The sequence below is a fragment of the Sceloporus occidentalis genome, unplaced genomic scaffold (assembly GCF_023333645.1).
Source record: "Sceloporus occidentalis isolate IW3139 unplaced genomic scaffold, rSceOcc1.0.p SCAF_13, whole genome shotgun sequence".
In the NCBI taxonomy this organism is placed as follows: domain Eukaryota; kingdom Metazoa; phylum Chordata; class Lepidosauria; order Squamata; family Phrynosomatidae; genus Sceloporus; species Sceloporus occidentalis.
Window position 1 is genome coordinate 9761133 of NW_028316993.1, and position 22057 is coordinate 9783189.

At 42.2% G+C, this 22057-nt stretch overlaps 1 protein-coding gene across 1 annotated transcript in view; it reads right to left on the minus strand.

Moving 5' to 3' along the window:
* Positions 1 to 22057, minus strand: part of NPHS1 (NPHS1 adhesion molecule, nephrin) — a 45811-nt gene that overhangs the window by 1599 nt on the left and 22155 nt on the right. Inside the window, exons 17-29 of the mRNA XM_089479156.1 lie at positions 17860 to 18000; positions 16214 to 16335; positions 13753 to 13924; positions 11394 to 11550; positions 9981 to 10132; positions 9753 to 9864; positions 7765 to 7946; positions 6432 to 6488; positions 5317 to 5439; positions 3748 to 3772; positions 3055 to 3136; positions 1311 to 1413; positions 405 to 547 (exon numbers count right to left, since the gene is read on the minus strand). Coding sequence (XP_089335282.1) covers positions 405 to 547; positions 1311 to 1413; positions 3055 to 3136; positions 3748 to 3772; positions 5317 to 5439; positions 6432 to 6488; positions 7765 to 7946; positions 9753 to 9864; positions 9981 to 10132; positions 11394 to 11550; positions 13753 to 13924; positions 16214 to 16335; positions 17860 to 18000 — 1571 coding nt within the window. The remainder of the gene's footprint in view (positions 1 to 404; positions 548 to 1310; positions 1414 to 3054; positions 3137 to 3747; positions 3773 to 5316; positions 5440 to 6431; positions 6489 to 7764; positions 7947 to 9752; positions 9865 to 9980; positions 10133 to 11393; positions 11551 to 13752; positions 13925 to 16213; positions 16336 to 17859; positions 18001 to 22057) is intronic.

Consider the following 22057-nt stretch of genomic DNA (forward strand, 5'->3'; position numbering starts at 1 on the left):
GAATTCTGTGCCAGAAAGCTCTAGTGCTTCACCAAACTACAAATCCCAGGACTCCATAGCACAGAGCCACAGAAGTTAAAATGGTGTGAAAATGCCATAACTGTATAGTGAGAAAGAAAGCTACGGACAGGGAGCAGGTATGATCAGAAAGACTCATGGTTGTAAAGAACTGCTTTCATTCAAAATAGGTTATACTCAGATGGATAAATCGTCGTGCCTAATATATATGACAGCATCAGTCAAAAATCTGAATGTAGGAAGAGCTTGGTAAAGCTAACTTTTGGTGTATAATTCCCCAAATCCTCCATTCTGGGGAATTATAGTTTATTTTTAAAGAAATCAATGAATCACACAAGAGGAAGGAAACAAAGAGAGACAGAAATGACCTCTTCCCAGGTACTCACTGCATATTCGTGAATCCACTGTTCTTCCTTAGGGGGCCAGACATCATACAGAGGTGCTAGTTTTTCATATCGCCCAGACAGCCTCACTTCTTCATATTCATGTGGCTCTGGGGAGCCAAGCCAAGGGGGTAGGATGTTGTAATCTGTGGCAAGAAAACTACTGTTCTTTACTGGGAATTGGGGCTAGAACTTGGAAAACATAATAGGTATAACATGGGCTTTCCATGCTGGGGATAGCTGTATATATTGACTTTCATAGGTGCTAATGGGGGAGAATACAGTTTCAGATTGTTTTAGAAGTATTTACCAACGTTTGCTAATTTCTTTTTATGAATTCACTTATGAAAATATTTGTAACGTGTCCCAAATCAACAAATTTCACTACCACCAATAAAGTTACATTTAAAATAATTTTTAAAACAACATAAACAATTTAGCATAAACCAAATAAAGCTTGCAAGCCAATAGTTCAATAACCAAGCCATGGTCTCACTGAGCCCCAAGTGCTTGAATGAACTACCAAATGGGAACTTACTGCCAAAGTAAAAGCAATGTCAATGTCTGTCAGGCCTGCAAAGGGAGAGAATACCACAGTGGGGGAAATGCAGTCAAGAAAGCCCCCTCAGATGATTCCAAGTGGTGCAGTATATCCAATGGTGGGACACAGAGGAGCTCCCAGCCCTGATCATTTTAATGTTTGCATATCATGGGTGTGTATTTGGGGAGGCATTCCATCAGGATGCAAAGAAGCTGAATGCCTCCCCATATCCATATCCATGATGCACATACATTAATATTCTAATGTGAAAGAAAACAAACTGAAATATTTTTACATCCCTCACTTCAGATTGTGGGAATATGGTTCAAAGACACAGAATTTGGTGGAGAGCGGAGAGGAACACGTACCTGTAATGCTGCCAACTCTCTCTCTGTCAGCTTGGTGACCCAACTGGGACCAAGTCTCTGTAGTGGCCGCAGATCCAGATGTTGACATCTTAGTAGAGCTGATCTGGAGAAGGAGCCAACCAGCCATGTTAGGAGTAAAGATGACTTTATTGGGAACAAACATGATTTTCTGCACAGAACATATTGTTTCTGCCCAGAAAGTCATGTTTTCTGCACAGAAAATGTTTACTTTACAAAAAAACAGACACTGGTTCTTCTGGTATGTATGGCCTCAACCAGAATGTGCTGATATTCTCACAAAAACCTGAGCTTTTACAAGCTAGTCAGTTTCTAGTAATCATGATAATGGCAGAAGCTTAAGAGATGCATACCTTTCTGTTGCTAAGAATCAAAAGGAGATCTATATAAGGATCGCAGAGTGCAGGAAACAAGTTGCAAGTTAGCAGAGTTAGGTTTTAACTATATTTCCTTTCTTTTATGATCCTCTTCCTCTGTAGGTGTGATTTTTCCGTACTACAGATAACGTATTTACTGACAAAAAATACCAGAGTTCTTGTCAAATGGACTGTATCTAGAGAGATTTCAAGCTTAACTCTTTTTCAAAGGATGTAACCTTGACACTGAGTGGATGTTGAAAATGTACAAATCCAGTGCCCTTGTTTTAATGTCAAGTTTGCATTTCAATCAGGAAAGAGGGGCTTTAAAGGAGCACTGGAAACAAAGGACAGAGCAGTAGCAGCTGGTGGCTTCCATACTGGAAGGTGTTGAATCCACTATGGGTCCAGACTTTGAAAGAGTTATCCAAAGTACTGAACCTATTTGGGGGTTAGAACCCAGCACCTTGGACAGATCTCTTTAAGCCAAAACATGAAGCAAACCCTCTGCCCGCACCCCATGCAACAGTCACCAGTCAGCATTGAGAAAGATTTCCCGCTCATCCAACCACCAGGATTTAATTTTTTCTTGGACAGGGTTGGCAGTCTTTGTACCCACTCTTGAGCTTTTCTAAATACAGTACAGATTATACTGTACAGGCCTATTCTCTATGCTACAAAAATCACACCTACTGCTCTTTGTCTATCAAGCTCCTGTGAAACAGTGGTATAATGGCAAATCATGAAGTTCAGGCATTTATCTTGACAGTCCCCATAGACATATTCCCAAAGAGTCCAAAAACAGATGCATCTAGGTCAGGGTGTGCAAGTGTGGGAGGCTAGGGGCGCATATCAGCCCCCCAGGAGACATTGGAGGGCCACAGACCCCTCACACTGGAGTGTCCCTTTGTGTGCCTCAAGGGCCATACTTTGCCCACCCCTGACTTAAGTTGATCCATGTCAACAAACTGCTTGAACAGTTTGCATTTCAGCAAGAGCAAGTCTTTTGTTAACCAAACAGGCCTTAAATGCCCATTCAGTCCTCTAAACCACCCCAAAATTCTTTGGAATACAACAGGGATAGGGCAGAACATGACAATGATGATGGGAGAATTTGTCTTCTCCCCAGCCACTGTAAGAATTGTTGCTAAGCTCAAAGAAAACAGGGAGGTTTGAAGGAATGGCAGGCAGTGTCATCACCTTTGCTAATCAAAAGGTATTTGCATTTTGAAGATGCAAGCCCTGATTTAGTTATGTACCAAAGGCACAAAAACAGGCCTGCTGAATGGTTCTTTTTCTAGTAATCTGATCAACTTACTTGCTGTCTTGCTACTATGAACAGTTTCTCATATCCTGAGAGGTGTGCTTACCTCAGAGCTATGCTCCTCTAGCCGTGCACCAGGTTTCAGCCAACTGCATACTGTATAACTGTTCCCAAATCGCACTTTACCCCTGAAATAGGAACACCATTTTAGTATAAGTGGAAACCAGCAAGGTATAGTGGTTTGAGTGTTGGCCTGGGACCCTGGGAGGCCAGGGTTTGAATCCCCACTCCGCCATAGAAACCCACAGGGTGACCTTGGGTCTTGACTTAAAATGACTTGTAGGTGCAACACAACAAGGCTATAAGCATGGTATAATAGTTTGAGTGTTGTACTAAGAGCCTGGGAGATCTCAGTTCAAATCTCGGCTCAACCATGGAAACCCACTGGGTGATCTTGGGCAAGTCACACTCTCTCAATCTTGCCAAGAAAAGCCTAGAATAGGATCATCATAAATCAGAATCAGCTTGAAGACACATAACAACAATGAAGGTTAGTAACTAGTGGTCAAAGCAATGTTTGTATCTAAGGTAAGATTGCCAACTTTTTGCTGGCAGGGTTCACGTACCTTTACCAGTACATGATCAGGCAAATAATAAGACTGGAGGAAATCACTGGCAAAACTTTCCCCCCAGCATACCAATATAGTGATGGCCCTTTGCAGGTCCAGGAGCTGTGCCAAAAGAAAAACTGGCAACCTTTTTCTCAGGTCTCCCTCCTTCTTGTCCATTTAATACTCACTTGCTTGCTCCACGAGTTTCGTCTTCTGCAAGAAAAATGAGAACCAAGAGAAGGGTCACACCAAAACATACAAACAGATTTCTTAATCAGCATTTGGAGAATTTCCAAAGCAGGGGCTCCTAGTGATACCAGTCCACAGGTATTATACAACTCCTCCATCTTTTCTATCTTAATAGGCGGGAGATTGAAAAGGAAAAAAAGACAAAGGAAATTATGGGACAGTATGGCAAGATAGAGCAGGATGGCTTTGTGAGAAAGGTCTCTTCTTGAAGCTCCCCAACTAGAGATGGACAAACCTGTCAGTAGTTTCCCCACATCTTGCCATCCTTCAGTTTGGTTCCTCTCAAAGTTTCAGAATTTTCCCAATTTTATATTTAGTTTGTCCTTAATTTGGACATTCCCCCCCCCCCCACAGAAATCAGTATGCAGCCTGTAGAATAATTTTTGTCATACATGCATTTCATTCACAAATTTTATCTAATGTACACATCTTTTGCAGCAAGCCAAAATATACTACATTCTCTAGTCTATACAGAACATTATTTTCACAGATGTATGTATTGTTGTCTCCGCTTTCCTGTAAAACACACACACACACACACACACACACACACACACTTTTAAAATTGAATAATCCCAGTGTAAAATTCAGAGAATTTTGAAAGATTATTCATGTTTGGTTTGCATATTAGTTGTAAGGCAGGGAATTAGGGAGGCAAAGATGAACATCCTTGTGATCTCTTAGATAAGACAACTAAAATAAAACAAAAGGAAGGACTAGCACATAAACAGAGAAGTGGAAAGGAAAAACTCAAAGATGGGAAGTCAAACAGTAGACATGTCCAATAAGGCAAAGATAGTTTGAAACAGCACAATATATATAATAGGAACATGGAACGTGAGAAGTATGAGCCAGGGGAAGCTAACATTTGCATCCCACTCCCACACAAAGGGTTAGGATGGGATGCATAGTCTGCCCACACCCACAGGGAGACAAGATTTAAAAGATGCCTGAGGATTGTAGTTTGTTGTGGCACCAGAGCTCTTTGCCAAAGAAGGCTAAATGTCTCCCAAAAGCACAGTTTCTATAATTCCCTAGTACTGAGCCATGGCAGTTAAAGTGGTGTCAAACTGGATTATTTCTGCTATGAAGATGCAGCCCTTAGAGTAAACCCACTGAAATGAATGGATATACAATCAGATCTCTCTATCTGCGGTCTTGACATCTGTGGATCTGAGCATCCGTGGATGGCAAGCTCCATTGTCCACAATGGCCGTGCATGCACATGGCAGTGCTAGTGGGCATGCACATCTTGGGCTACCATTAGGGAGAATGGGACTTGAGGTCCTGTGTTTTTTGTATCCAGGAGAGAGGGGATTCTGGAGCAGATCTGTGTGGGTACAGAGGTCTGACAGTACTTTAAGCATGACCGAGCATGGTGCAGGAACAGTATATGCTGTCAGGATCCTTTTCTCAATGCCTTAGCCACTGGAAAAGTGGACACAGAGTGGACAGTGAGACCTGACCAGTGACCCAATTGAATATGGAGGGTCTGTTGAGGAACTTACCTTTGAGGTCTTGGGCCTGTCGCCTACAAAGTAGGCAGCCCAGGAAGAACAAGTTGGAAAATATCAGAAGCCCCCCAAGGGCTCCAAGAAGGATGATGATAGGAAGTGGCAGCAAGGGGCTTTCTAGGAAAGAAGAAAAAAGTGGAAAATCAAGGGCAAAGAAAACATTGCCTTTCCCAATTTTCCTTTTCTCTTTGTAAAACAGAATCCAGAGCTTGGAAAGATTACTTTTTGGGCCATGTTGTTTGGGGGATTCTGGGAGTTGTAGTCCAGAATATATTTTTTCAAGCTCAGAGCAGGGGTGAAACAAAATGAGGACATTACCCACCAATGAGAATTCTGCCCACTCCATGAATTCTTCCTTATGTTCTGAGATTTCCAGCATTGCAATAACATAAAATTTCGGTTGAGAGCTTAAATATACTGTTTTTACATCCACCGAAAAGGCTCAAACAAAGTTACTAAAATAATATGAACAAGCAAATATTAAGATCTGCAGGTGTGAATTATTTTTAATGTTTAATTATTTGTAATGTTTAATTTGAAATGTTTAATTCTTTGCAACCCACCCCATCCCCATAGCTACACCGTGGTCTCTGGGAAAAGGACAGATACTCCCCTCCCACTCATAGTTTCTACCCACCTTCTTATAACAAAATCTCTATACAGAAGAGGTGGGAAAATGCAAGGGAGGAGGAGAAAAAGGAATGTGGCAACTTAGCATGAGCTTTCATGCATTTAAATCCACTTCTTCAGATACAGCACAGAGTGGTATTAAGGCCTCAGATAAAAAAAAGCACATTTATACAGCTGTGGGAGTGGAATAGAATGTAACAGGATCCAGAAAAATGCAAAACATGCCCCCTAAATATTCAGAGGGCTGAGTGAAGTGATACAGGACCTTTAGATCTTTACAAAGATCAGTGAGTGTGAAACCAACAAATGTGCTTAACATTCCTTTTGTTATATGCTCAGTAGCAAGGACTCAGTATATCTATATGGCTAAAATAAAAATCGGTTAAAGGTGCTGCCACATTCCTTTCTTTCTCCCCTTCCCTTCCCTTCCCCCTTTTTATGCTACAATGAAGATGTTTACCATTTTTATGCTTTTGTACCTGGTTGAGGTATGAGTGGAATCTCTGTCTCGCTGTCAATTGGTTCTTGCATTCTCTCTGGAAGAGAACACATTGAACAATGGCTGGATAGTACCCAGTTTCTGATAGCAACAGATAGGAGACAAACTGCCCTATTTATAATGTTATAGGCTGGGACAGGACAATTAAGCAGATCCTGTATCTTCAGGAAACAAGAGTGGAAAATGCAGAGATCTTCCACATTGAATTACATGAATAATGTGGATTTTTCTAATAAACTCTTTCTGAAATCCCTCCACCAGGAGCCTGGTGGTGCAATGATTAAATGCCAGTACTGCAGCCACAACATTGTGAGTTCGGTCACAGAGGGCTCCAAGGTTGGCTCAGTCTTCCGTCCTTTCATAGGTCAGTAAAATGAGTACCCAGCTTGTCAGGGACAATTGGCTTACACACTGTAAACTACTTAAGAGACTGCTTAATTCAGTATAAAGCGGTACAGAAATGTAAATGCAATCAGAAAGAACAGCAAGAATTCTGCACAATTTTCTTCTGATGTTTGACATAGAATCATAGAATCATAGAGTTGGAAGAGACCGCAAGGGCCATCCAGTCCAACCCCCTGCCATGCAGGAAATCCAGATCAAAGCATTGCCAACAGATGGCCATCCAGCCTCCGTTTGAAGACCTCCAAGGAGGGAGACTCCACTACACTCTGAGGAAGTGTGTTCCCAAAGTAGTGTGCGGGAATCATTCTAAAGAGAAAAAGAGATGTTTTTATGGACAAGCCCTGTCCCTCCCCGCACCTCCACATCTTTTGTGTAGAAACACAATTCCTTTTTTACTTTTCTTTCCCCTCGCCCCTTTAAAATGTGATTTTATCTGCCTAACAAAGCCTGTACAATACTTTGGAATCATCAAATACTGTACAGGAGAATACTGCAGGAGAAGATCTGTTTTCTCCCACAGTAGGCAGAAACTGCATTATTTGTTCATCTTCACATGCAAGGGCAAAATAGTCAAGGTTTTTCATTTTATCCCCTGTAAAGCAGTCTGTAGAGTGTGTGTAGGTATATATATATATATATATATATATATATATATATATATATATCTCCCCACACTAAGTATGCTCATGACAATCTTGTGAGGTAGGCTAACCCGACAGAGCATCTTTCCTATAGTCACTAAGTGAGAGTCATAGCTGAGCAGAGATTTGAACCTGCATCTCTCTAGGCTACACTCACTGCTCTGTTCAGTCATTGTACTACACTGTTTTTTTGCTTCTGTGAGTATACTTATACCCTTGTGGCCCATGATGGAATCTATCATCACTATACAGGAAGATAGTCCTGACCTGCAGTGGTGACACTGAGCCCTGCACCACCATCAGCAAAGTCACTTTCTCCAAGAGCATTGTGTGCATTCACAGAGACATTGTAGAGGGTGTCTGGCTGCAGGCCCATTAAAGTGAACACAGAGGACTGTGGTGGGAAGACATCCACATACAGAAAGCTGGGAACTCCTGACCAATGATACCTGGAAAGAAGTAAACAGAAAAGAGGTGCAAGTAAGGAGGGAAGGAAACCATGCTTTCTTTCCTCCCCTTTCATTTGGGGGATAGAGGCATAACTCAGGTCCGAGACACACCAGTCAAAAGTGGCATGCCAGAGCCGAAACTAGGGTTCCAAAGTGCGCAGCAACAACATGCTCCGAAACCCTAGTCTGTACAGGCAGTGGCATCATGGCAGTGTCCTGTCCACATGGGCACCGCCATGATGATGCCGCCGCCGCACAGCGTCTGCACATCACTACGCGCTGCATCTGTCATGAGTGTGCCAATGGCACACTCATGACATACGCAATGTGCCACAAAAAGAACCTGGAAGAACTGAGTTCTTTTTACTGAGGAGGGACGCCACACGGTTTGGCAGCTGCAGCATCCTTCTGCAGTTAAACAGGCAACTCCAGCCTGCCGTTTCGGGGTGGTCTGTACTGCCCCTCAGTTAACAAGCTTCTGTCAAAAAGGGTCTTTTTTTTACAAAGTGTTTTATATTTGCCCAGCCCTCCTTTTCTTCCTCCTCCTCTGTTTAGCTGGATTTTTAAAGCAGTATTAGCATCAAAAGGACAGTGAAGGAGAGCTAGCAAAACACAGACTTTTGTTGTATGGTCAGCCCTCTACATTTGCGGCTTTGACTTTTGTGGATCTGATTATTCATGGATATGATTCATTTGTTCTCTGTAGGAATTTCTAGGTCCTCCAATGCAACTGCCAGATGTTGATCATGAAGTCAAGCTGCGGGGCCTAGAGATTCCTGGGGGCGGCACTTTATCAGGGCATTTGTAGGTCCTCCAGTGTGATTCTATGGTCACCTTCCACTGGATGATGAACACAGAGTTGCACTGGAAGACCTACAATTTCCTAGAGGGTTTTAGAAATAGTAGTTATTTATTTGCATTTTTCCTCTTTCATGGGGGCCCTGTGCCTATAACCTCAGCAAATGTGGAGGGTCCACTGTAATCAATATAATAAAGCTTACCACACCATGCAGACTTCTTAGCAATGTTTTTTTGTACCTTACGGTTATGAACTACCCCTGTTTATAATGCGAAGAATTTTGGTGTGTTTTGCCTTGAAGATGCAATTAAGACCCACTTGGTTTACTAAAGACCTGCTCCTAAAGACAATTGCTAAACTAGTTCATTGTTAATTTTTTGATCAACACAGCTGCTTGCATTTTTAAACTCTCCTTGGGGACATAGACTTATGTTCTACATATTCTGCATCCTACCTAGTTACAAATGTGTAACCAGTGGTAAAGTTACCTGGCACGAGCCCCCACCTGCTTTTCAAGGCAGCAGCTGCACTGAGAGATGGGATCTGTATGAGCTGGTTATTGAGGTACAGCAGAAGTATGTTTTCATCCCCCACCCATCGGTAAGCAAGGCTGCAACAAGGAATTGCAACAGGGGACCTGCTTCTGATTGTTTCTGCCTTGCTTGCTGGCGGGAGGCAGATGAAAATATCATCCTCATGCACTCCAATTATCTGCTGAACTGACCTCCAACTCTCAGTGCAGATACTGCCTGGCAAAGTATGGTTGAAAGGGCATTTATGATCATGGCAGTAGTGAATAGAGTTATGAATCTGTAACTCTACATTATGAAACTATAATGCAGTACAGAATGCTAGCCATGCTATTTACCACTGTACCAGTGGCTGTGAGTTTCAAAGTGAAGTTAAACACATAGCCATATGAATGAGCCCCCTTTAGATATAGAAGTCGGTCAAACCACACCACTCTTCCTGTTGCACACGCAGCTGCTCATAACTCAAACCCCTACCTGACACGAAAGCTTTGCTGAAGCCCTCCATCAAAGCCTGGGGTCCACTCCAAGGCCAGCGAGTTGTGAGAAACACCAATGACCTTTAACTGTCTAGGTGGGTCAGGGCGGCCTGATGAGAAAAAGAGGGATCTAAGTGAACTAAAAAGAGGAAGGTGATCTGATATTCCTCATTTTCTAGTGCTATCCATTCAAGCATTAACATTTCAGCAGAGCTGTGTCCCTTACTGGTACTAAGCAGCTGGATGTTGAGAGTATCTGTGCCAAGTTCATTGCTGGCTGTGCAGGTGAAGGTGGCATAGTCATGAACTGCACTCACGTTGGCAATGGTTAAGGTGCTGGTGTGCAAGGAGCCTGCATGATCTGTAACCACAGTATGCCTGGGAAAAGGTAAGAACATCATAAAATTAAATATAAGGAGGACATTTTCCGAGATCTTATTTATTTATCTCAAATAAATCTGTAAGCTGGAAGTCAAATAACTCATAACAAGATGAAAACAGAGGTATAGTAAAAATTAGTAGTGTACAGTCAAAGAAAAGAGAAAGAAAGAGGGCCCATGTAGTGTAGGAGTTTGTGTGTTCGACTATAACACTGGGAGACCAGTGTTCAAATCCCACTGGATGAGCTTGGGAAAGTTGTACTCTCCCAGTCTAAGAGGAAGGCAATGATAAACCTCCTCAGAAACCTTGCCAAGAAAACCATAGGATATGACTGCCATACGTTGGAGTTAACTTAAAGGCACCAAATTACAACAGCAAAAGTAAAAACATATGAAGTCCATATTCATCATGTTGTCTTTAATTAAAGTCTAGGTTGGAAAGGGAGGTTGTTATTGTTCCACTGCTATTTTTCCTGTCTGGGGGTTAGCTTCTCTTTCAGTCTATCCTTCTCTCTCTCCCTGCCTGACCTGCCTCACATATTGCAAAGAAAGGGAAGAAAACCACATATACCACCATGAGCGTGTAAGGGTAGGATATAAATGTAGAGCTTGAAAAGCTACTACAAATCCTATGATCTCATTGATATGGGGATTTCAGGAAGTGTAGTACAAAAGGATAACTTCTCCAATCTTTGAATAAATTACTCTAATAACCAAACATGAATAAATACAGACCCAACAAGCAGCAAGCAAAATAAAGACCGTATTGTATTATGGGTTAACAGCGTGAGCCACTGGAATTAAACAGTTCATTAAAAAAAAAATCCCAAGGTTACAGCTAAGTGTTCTGGTTATTTTTATTTCATACATGCCTCATACTATTTATGGGTTATGGCTGACATTTAGCTGGAACAAATTAGATGCATTAAATTGCCCCACCTCCATTCTACTTCTCAAACCAACACAGGAACATACATTTTTAAAAATGTGCCCAGTTCAAAGCTGAACTGGTTCCAGATGTGCATCCAACAGTCTTACTGAACCTTTACTGACTTGGGTTAGACCATGACTGTGCTGGTCACACAAAAAAAGCCCAAATTCAGAACAGAGTCAAATGTTTTAACCCTTTCACTCCCAGGATTTGCTCTCATTAAGAGCAAATAAAGATGCATGTTTATCCCAGTGCTGGCTAGAAGATATGGGATCAGACTCTCAGCGGTTACAGAACAGTTAAGTATTTTTACTTGTGTTCTTCCCACCTGGGACTGTTGGGATCAAGGGAGACACCATTCTTGGCCCAGCCAAACTGGACCCTGGGAACACCCTGAGCACTGCACTGGAGCACAGCTTGGCTTCTTCCATCCCCTGTAGCTGCCACTTTTCTCTGTCCAGGGCCCTTGATGATCTCTGGTGGGTCTGGATAGAAAAACAATACCAAGGTAAAAATTAATTTCAGATGATGATGATGATGATGATGATGATGATGATGATGATGATGATGATATTTATTTATATCCTGTACATCTCCCAGAATTGAGATTCAGGCAACCTAAATGGCTTGGGCCCAGGATACCTGAAGGACCACCTCTCCCCATACATTCCGTCCCGCACCCTCAGAACATCTGGGCAGCAACTACTTAGGGTTCCCGGGGCTAGGCTCGTCTCCACTACCAGGAAGACATTTTCCATCGCCGCCCCGGCCCTTTGGAATACGCTGCCCATAGAGCTCCGCTCGGCCACCTCCCTGGCTCAATTTAAAAGGGATTTGAAGACCTTCCTTTTTGGTATTGCATTCCCCGATTAAGATGTCCTATGGACCTCCTTCCTCTTCACTGGCAAGAGGATTGGCTAACTCGGGGCCTTTTCTGTTTTTCGGTTTTTTATTGTAATGGTATTGATGTTTTTAATGTATTGTTTTTAAAATGTTGTAAACCGCCCTGATCTGTGGAAGGGCGGTATATAAATAAAAATTTTATTATTTTATTATTACAATTTAAAGGAGCAATGCTGTTAAAAGAGCAATACAGCAAGTGAACATTAAAATAGAATTAAACTAGATACAATATTAAAACACTTCAAATCTCTAGTTAAAAGAATAAAATGCAATTAAAAATATTAAAAAGCTATTGATAAACTGTGTGGCTTTGGAGGATAGGGGGCAGGGAAAATATTTGCTGCCTTCATAGAGGCCAAACTGGTAAGTGAACAGAGCAGATCTGGAATTTTGAATTTCAGCAGACTATCATCTTTCCTGCTACACCAGAAAAACCTCCACAGCTTATCTGCTCAAACCAGTCTCCAAAAATCCAGCCAGTATAAGAAAGTGTTGGATTTACCATAATGCTATTAAAAGATACCCAGGCTTAGACTCTGGGAAATGTTCAAAGAGCTCCACAGTTGTGGGGCAGATGTTATGCTCCTTTGTTATCGAAACATGAGGGACAGGTCATATAAACCACTTCCTGCCATTATCTGCGGTGTGCTTGAGGAATATGTGGAACAAGGCCTCCTGTTGTTGATCCGAAGGCTCTGGAGCTCCCAGGTGCAGGAAACTTGTTTAGTTGTTGTATCTCACATTTAAGAAAGATGGCAAAAACTGTTTGTGGAGACATGTCTGACCCCAGAATATGGTGCTGCTGTTTTAAATAAGTTGGCTGTATATTTTGGATTGACTTCACTCTTATTGTTACGTGTTTTAGATTACATGTGAGCTATCTTGAGCACACATCTTGAGGCTGACAAAATAAATAAATAGATGGAGTTCCATCACAAAGCATTGAGAAACTAGAGTGTGTCCAAAGGAGGGCGACTAAAATGGTGAAGGGTCTGGAAACCATGCCCCATGAGAAAAGACTCAGGGAGCTGGGGATGTTTAGCCTGGAGAAGAGAAGGTTAAGAGATGATATGATAGCCCTGTTTAAATATTTGAAGGGATGTCAAATTGAGGAGGGAGCAAGCTCATGTTTTCTGCTGCTCCAGAGAACAGAACCTGGAACAATGGATACAAGCTCCAGAAAAAGAGATTCCACCTCAACATTAGGAGGACCTTCCTGACAGTAAGGGCTGTTCGACAGTGGAATACTCTTCCTTGGAGAGTGGTGGACTCTCCCTCCTTGGAGATCTTTAAGCTGAATGGCCATCTGTCGGGGATGCTTTGATTGAGAGTTCCTGCATGGCAGGGGGTTGGATTGGATGGCCCTTGTGGTCTCTTCCAACTCTATGTTTCTATGGGCCTGGATAGACAGCTGCTTCAGGTCACTTTGGAGGTATGCTGTTTAAATGACACATGCATCTTTAGAGGCCAGAAGCTGTGCCAAAGCTGCACTCCAGTCCTTAAGTCTGACAGTGGAACACTCTTCCTCTTAGTGCAGTGGAGTCTCCTTCCTTGGAGGTCTTTAAGCAGAGGCTGGATGGCCATCTGTCTGGGATGCTTTGATTGTGATTTCCTGCATGGCAGGGGGTTGGCCTGGATGGCCCTTGTGGTCTCTTCCAACTCTATGATTCTTATGATTCTATGAGACATCTTGCAGGTGTATGGGTGACTATGACAGGCACAAGAGGGAGCCTCTATGGGGGGATGAATGCATAAATTAGTAAGAGAGCTAGTATGACACTTACATCGCACAATCAAACGGGCGCTGCTCCTTGCTGCTGGGGAGATGCCATTGTCTACCTGACACTCATAGAGTCCAGCATGGATTCGTTGTGCCTCTTGGACCCTCAGTTGTCCTGTCAGTCCTTCCGAAAGCAGTACAATGCCCAGCTCTTCCAAGCTACTCTCCAAATCACCCTGCAGGAGATAGAGAGATAAGAGTGCTTATGTATTGGTACAGGATGAAGCTTCATGCAGTCTGAAACTGGAGCCTCTCAGAAGAGAGGGAACTGCATACACAGGTTTTCCTTCTAGTAACTAGTGTATATCAAAACCAAACATTCCACGTTGTTGACAAGGAAGGGATGGACACATGAAACAGTTTGCTTCTAGTTTGTTTCACTCCCAAATGCATGCACCCAAAATCCATTTCAGCCCGTTTCTATGTTACTCTGAGCTTACTGGAAAATTTGCACAAAAAATCACATACTTTGACCATATTTTCTCTCAAATTCTACATTTCTGAAAGACTTTCCCCTCAAAACAGACCATTTTAAATTATCTTTTTTGTTATGAGTCAGGAACCCTATGAGAATATTTGAGAAACACTGTAGCTGAAAGATAATGTTAAGTTTTAATTCATATACTGACTTAAGTCATTGTGTAACAGAATCGGCCAAAAGCCAGTTCCTCAGGGTATTCCTTATGGAAAGGCAGAAGAGAATGGCAGAAAGAACTCTGCACCCTCCTATGAAAGAAGCACTGTAAGTCCAATCTTTAAAATTGCTCACAGGGACCTGCTGAGTGGGAAATTGTGTTCTCAGATCAAAACCCAGAGAGAGTTCCTGTACCTGTAATGGTTGTGTAGAACAGGACATTTCAGCAGCTGTTGCTTCACATAACCAGGTAACAAGCAGTATGTGCTCAAAATCCCCCTTCTACACAACCATCAAAGATACAAGGGCCCTCTCCACTTTTTCCTCTGGCAGCTCCAAAAAGTGTTTTATATTGCCATCTAGTAAGGTAGCCAGGACAGGATTATTCCAAGTCCTGAGATTTCAAGGACAAAACATGAGACCTTGGGGTGACAATTTGTGATGTTATGGAAGTCACAAGCTGGTTATGTCATTAAGTAATATAATTAAGCACAAAATATGTTATCATTTTTTAAAAAGTTACTCTATTTTTTCAAGGTAGTGCTCTCACCCTGAGATTTCGGCTATGAGTGCTAGAGAAAGGATCCAAGCCCTGAAATCTAGGAACCCTACCCTCAAGCCACCAAAAACCCAGCACAGAGTTGTTAACAGTCAGGCACAGCATTTTTCATATCCCTCGCTTCCTCTAGCTTTGGCACAATCTAAGCACAGGCCTTTACAGGATCAGTTTCCTCATGAGCCAAGAGTACTAAAGTCCTATCGCTTTGCTTGGTTGTAACATCTGCTTATTTTCAACACAAGTGTAGGGAAGGCCTGGCCTGCAGACCAAATATGATGCCCAGCCCAGGGACATTGAATGCCTTGCCAGGGCACCCCCATTCACCCCCTCTTTGATTGTCCTACTGTAAGCCCAGTTGATTTATAATGCCTCCCATACTTGGGCAGCTATTACCAGCTCAACTATTCTCCTATGTGCTGCTTTTTGTCACTGATAAGCTCTCTCTGCATTGCAAAGCTCTCTGGCTTGCTATTTAGCATTCAGAAGCTTTTGCTCATTTTAGAAAGTACTTTCTCTTTGGCAGCTCCAGTCAACTGTCCTCAGGCATTTTTGGAAAACTCCTGCAAGCATCCCATGGATGTCCCTGCTGAGGCATTCTGGGTAAACTTGTGCTTGCCTTTGTTTAAACGTGATCTGCATCTGTAGAAGTATGGATGCTTGGGTGCGCTTAGGATTTTGATGTGTGCGCATGGGACATTGGCTGAAATCACCAGTAATACATTGTTTCCTCAAGGTTACCCATAGGGGAATGTGGCTATTGAGCTGAAAAATCTTCCGCACCCCTAGTTTACAAGTACAAATTGAGCAAACAGCTGGTCAAACTGCTACTGCTAATCTCCAAAGGCCATAAATATTAGACACTCAAAGCCCTACAAGACTCCTTCATGCCAGATACAAGCAAAAAGCCTTGTGTTCTGTTGCTTTCCATGGCTGTATTCTAAACTGTTTTTTTCCTCCAGCTCAACCAAGCAAAGAAAGTGTACTAGCTAGAAGCAACCAGTCATAAAAAGCTATTAAAACAAGCATTTTCAAGCTAGCAATGGACATTAAAAAACATTTTTAGCTATTATGCTATACAATAAGAGCTTGAAGAAAAGGTCGTCTCACTTTGTATGGCCATCTTATATCAATTTAATTAGGAAAGGCAAGAAAAAGTATAAGAAACTGATTATAGATACAATGAATGTCCTTTTCTTACTCCCTCCATGGAGCTGCGCCTGTACAATCCTCCCATACTGTTATTCTCAACTCCTCTTCCAAACAAATGCTTACCAGCCACCTCCACTGAAACATGTTCAAGGGTGCAGGGTTGGCATCGGCCTGGCACACAATTTCTGCTGTGCCCCCCAGGTCTACATAGGTTGGGTCTCCAATGCTGCGAATTGATGGTGCATCTATGCAAGAAAAAGAAGACATCAGGTATTGTCAAGAACTGCTTTTACCCTCCCCCCCGTAAGTTCAGAGAACAAGATGTCTGTGTAGCAAACAGTTAACTTCATTCCAGAAAATACCAAGGTAACAGGAAGACATGTAAACGCGGAAGTGCTAATATCCCCAAACATCAGCATAACTTTAACAATATTCCACCTATGAATTTTGCAGGTTTCTCCTTAATTTGTTTCTTAATCACAATATACCAGCCCTAGCTTCACATCAGCGTCTTTCACCTAGCTCCCAATACCATACCAGGCTCCCCACCATTATCTGCTTCCCACCAGTAATCCTGGGAAAGATCCTCCTACACACACACCTGCAAATTCCAGCTTCAAACACCAAGCATCCTTTTGAATCACCATTTTGCTGATAAAATTGTTTGGATTCACTCTGACATACTGTATATACTTGTCTATAAGATGAGAAATTTATGCCCAAAAGCTGACCCCTAAATCCCAGGCCAACTTATTTACAGGTCAGTATGGTAATGTGATAGCAGCTCTTTCAGATTTCCCCAAACAGTCAGGAGAGCAGTTTCTTTCTCTTTTGAGCCAAGCAGAAAGTCCTGGGTGATTAAGTGCTTTTAAACAGAGTCCCTCTCCAGGGACTATTTGGAGAGTGAATGCTGAAATAAACTGTTCTTTCCTATTCTAGGTCTCTCTAGTTGCTCTACAGTGCCCATCCTCCTTAGTTATTGGCCACCTTATCTAAAGCCAACAGGTGTTACAGTCCAAAACATTTGGAGGGCAACACACTGGGAATGCTGGAATGAGGAAGGAAAGTCCTTCCTCAATTGTCAAGCTACAATTTCCATCAGCTCTGGCCATCAGCTATGTTGCCTGGGATAAATGGGATGGAGTTTATCACGTGGCTTGAAAACACAATTTACCCTTGCCGCATTGAAGTCTCTTTCGGGATAAAGTCAGGTATTATCATAAGCAAAATGCCACCAATGCCTCTGCCCAGCTGAATCCCAGCTAACTTCCAGCTAAAAGCCATGCTCAGATGGCCAATTTGCAAAGCCAGAAGTTTTCTGGTTTTGAAAAGAGGCTGGCTGAGCACTACTTCTAGCCAGAAGCTAGCCAGGATTCAGCTGGGTGGTGGCATCGGCTGCGCTTTGCATATGATAATACTCGACTTTATCCCGAAAGAGACTTCAACACGGCAGCGGTAAGTTGTATTTTTTAAGCCATGCAATAAACTCCATAGTCAAAAACATCTGGAGAGACCCAGGTGATGTGTAGGGGAGTGTTTGAGCAGAACCTATTCACTTCTTGGGGATCTATATCAGGAGTGGACACTGTGAAATACACACCCCTCAGATGCTCTTAGATTAAAGCGCCAATAAGTCTTAGCTAGTTCAGTCGATGGTGAGGCACAGTGGGAGTTGCAATCCAAAATAACTGAAGGGCCACACTCTGCTCCTCCTGTATCATATGAAAACCTGCATAGATCTTGTGATTCCTTCTCCATTTGCTACTCACACTGCACATCCAAAGTGACGGTTGTCTCATTGTGCCCTTCTGCATTTTCACAGTAGATTTTGTATTTTCCAGCATCAGCTCGGGTCACGTTCCAAATCTCCAGGGAGCCACCATCCCTCAGGTGGTACCGTGGGGAACCCTCTGTAGCAGACATGAAGCCAATCAATCTCTTTTTTAACAAAAATTGAAGTATGATTACAAAAAAGAAAGAAAAGGAAGGAAGGAAGGAAGGAAGGAAGGAGCAGAAAAAAGAAGAAGAAAGGGAACTACATAGGATATAAAAGTGGACTAGCCATATAAAGTACGTACACATTTTTCCAAAATACATTTTCTCACATTTGATGTCTATAAAATACACTCATGCATAGTTAAAGCAACAAGATCTTCTGAACACTGAATACTAGTTGTTGAACATTTATCTTCCCAGCCTTGGAGTGTAAGATGTTTATCACACTATACTCTTAAAGTGCTACTATTCCACTTTGACTCCTCTAGCTGCCTCCTGTTGCATTCTGGGATTGGCAGTTTTAAGGAGGGGTATTTAGAATTCTCAGGCAGAGAACCCCTCCTTAAAACTGCCAATCCCAGAATGCAACAGGAGGCAGCTAGAGGAGTCAAAGTGGAATAGTAGCACTTTAAGAGTATAGTGTGATAAACATCTAAGTCTTGTAGCAACAGTAAAAGCTTACAGGATTCAACCATGTCGACCAGAGCCAGTCAGTCTTAACACGAAGCATGACAAAAACAAGCAGATACAAAGAATAAATGAGACATATTAGCCAGGGGAGAAGGTAAGATTGTGGCCCAGCCAGCCAACACTGATCCAAGACATTTCTGCACCAGAGGTGGCCTGCTCCAGATTCACCCCAATATGTGAAGAAGCCCCGTGGGAACCCTTGCCAGGCATGCCCCCGATTTCAGGAGTTCAGCTAACAGTAGGAATCCTTACTTTACAGTTTGCAAGCCAACATCTCTTGCTTACATTGTACATAGTACAAAGATTCTTTCTGATTCCTGAAGCAGCGGAAAAGAGCAGAAAGCAAGGCTCAAGTGTAGAAATATCAAACTACTTTAGATATACTTTGGCTCCAGTCCAAGCCCTCTAACTAGGATGATAGTATGAAAAAGTGGCTCCTGTACTTTTAATAGCTATGTCAGACCTGCTATACCTACTAAAATTCTGCTCTGTGTGCAACTTGTTATTGTTAACTGCCCTCTAGTCAACTTCTACTCATGTGGATGAGACATCTCCAAGACCCCATCCTCAAGCTCTCTGCTCAGGTCCTTCAGGCCCAGTTCCATGTTCTCCCTGATCGAGTCTAACCATTTGGCAACCTCTCTTTCTACTGCCTTCCACCTTTCCTAGCATCATTGCCTTTTCTAATGATTCATTTTTCCTCATGATGTGGCCAAAGTACAACAGCCTCAATTTAGTCATCCTGGCTTCCAGGGAGAGTTTGGTTTTACTCTGTTCTAGAACCCATTTGCTTGTCTTCTTGGCCATCCATGGTATCCTCAGCACTTTTCTCCAGCACCACATCTCAAATTAGGTGGTTTTCTTTCTATCAGCTTTCTTCACTGCCCAGCTCTTGTATCCATACAATGGAATACAGTGGCTTGGACTATCCTCACTTTAGTGTTCAGTGTTATGTCTTTACACCTTGTGATCCTGTCCATTTCTTTCATAGCAGCCCTTCCCAATCCTAGTCTACTTCTGATTTCTTGACTTCACTCTCTATTCTGATCAATATTTGAACCAAAGTATGGGAATTCTTTAACTATTTCAATTTTCTCATTGTCTAGCGTGGATTCTTGTAGATCTTCCATGCTCATTATTTTTGCTTTTTAATGTTCAACATTAACCCAACCTTGGCAGTTTCCTCCTTGACCTTCTTCAGTAATTGTTCCAGGTTTTCATTTCTGCTAGCAGTATTGTGTCATCTGCATATCTTAAGTTGTTAATGTTCCTCCCTCCAGTCATCATTCCTCCTGCCTCTGAGTCTAAGGAGATTTTCACACAGGCAAAAGTGATGGGAGCATAGCAGGATGCTTCCGTCACCATTGTGCAATTGTGCAAAATTATAAGAAGAAGTTGTGTGATGTTGTGATAATCATATCATTATCCCATGAATAAAGAGGAATTCTAGTGTCACGTTTTATTCATGGGAAAGTCATGTTTGGTTGATGACCAAACAGTCCTGTTTTGGTGTGTTGCAAGTATCTTCCTGGACTCCATCATAGAAATTCTCAAAGTCTTTTTCCTCTGCCGCTATAGTTGATATGTATACTTGTATTGTGGTGATGGTTATTGGCTCTCCCCAAAACGTTATTGACATGATTCAGTCTGACTTTATGTTATATCTTTTAACTGATTTTGCTGTGCCCTTCCTCACTGCTATTGCTAATCCATTTCTTTCTCTTTTTTCATTTCCTGAGTAGAACACTATGTAGTTATCTGACTCAAAATATCCAATTTCTGTCCATTTGGGCACACTCACTCCTGTTTACTCTCTCCATTTCCTTTTTTTACAATGTCTAGTCTCCCTTGATCATGCTTCTCAAATTCCATTTACCTATAACATTTGTGGCTCTGATCTGGACCTTCACTGCATTTTTTTTTTTTTATTGTCTGTGTGGCTTCCCATTTCGTTTGGTTCTGTTGTGCCCTTGTCCACATCTCTATTTGTGTTTGCCCTCTGTTCTACCCTTTTAGCTTTCTGTGTCCTTTTTCTGTCTCTTGCTCTGCCTTAGATTATCTCATCCTGGAGTTTTCTTGGTGAGAGGTTATTGCAAGGAGGTTCACTTTTGTCCCTCTCTGTGCAGCACTAACATGCATTAGCAATGTGTCACTTCTGTAGTCTCTGGAAAATGCTCCAGCAGTGTCACCCACCATTACTGCTGCCCAGCATTTGTTTAGATTTGCTCCAAATCCCTTCTTACTTTTTTTCCTTCCAATCCTACCCTCTCCATGTAGACCGTCTTAAGGTCACTTATGTCTTCTTCATTCCTGTCCTCCTTCCTACCTCTTGTCCCAGGTTTCACTCCATTCATTGTTCCTGCTCCTCCATCAGCCACTGTCAAAAATGCTGCAGCTCTAAAGTTCTCTAGACTAGTGCTGGTTCTCAAGATATTAGCTACCAGGAGAGTTTCCAGGAACAATGGCAGCTAGTGGACACAAATATGGAACAGAAGGGAGGACCTGCCAGTCCCTCAACTCAGACAGTTTAAGAAGTAGTGATCTAAAGGTTCCCAGTTTGTTACATTACTTTGTCCTTACTGAAGATGGATCCTGATCTAAGGATGTTATCAGACAAGGGAAATTGGAAGTATAATCCAATGGCAATCCGAACGCAATCATGGGGTTTCACGTTATTGTGTAATAGACTACCACATGCAATTTTGAGCAATGGGGAGTCAGTCCAAACGCACTCATGGGGTTTCACGTTATTGCGTGAGAGGTGATCACACGCAATTTCATCCAATGGCAAGCTATCTTCGGGCAATGGGAAGTCAGTTCGAACGCAATTTGAATTCACATAAATTTGCTGAACAAGTGAATTCATGTGAATGCGTTCTGGCCCCACTTTCTTTTCATTCGAAATTAAGAGAAAATCCTCCTGTGTGATAGACTCCTAAGAGAGATCTCTGGATAATATGCAGTAGATCAGCAAGGCCTACTGATCCTTGAATTTTTAAGAAGTTGGGTAGAAAAGCATGGATGTCTCTGTGAACTCCATTTGATTATTATTATTATTGTCTTCTGAAACCAAGCCAAAGTGGTGTCACTGAATGGAATGTATATTCTTCCCATTTGCCTCTTCCTCTCTTCCTTAGTCAACTTCCACACACTGAATGTTAGAGGCCAAATGAGACCAGATGCTGAATGTGTCTTGTGCAATTTGCTAAATATGCAGTCTAAATAGCAGCCATGGGGAAGATTTTGATAAGAAACCAAGTATAGAGGTGGGAAATTTAACTTTTCCCCCCATATAATGCATTTCTAAAGAAAATAACTCCTTGAGGTTGCTGTTTGCCAATGAAAGATATTCTCTTGACGTTGCCAGACTGCAAATCTCATCTTTCACCCATAGCTATGCTGGTTAAGTCAGATAAGAACTGTTGTCCATCTGCATCTGGAGGGGTGTGGGACTGAACTTGAATTCACTACAAAGATCCAAGAATAACCATTCTGATACAA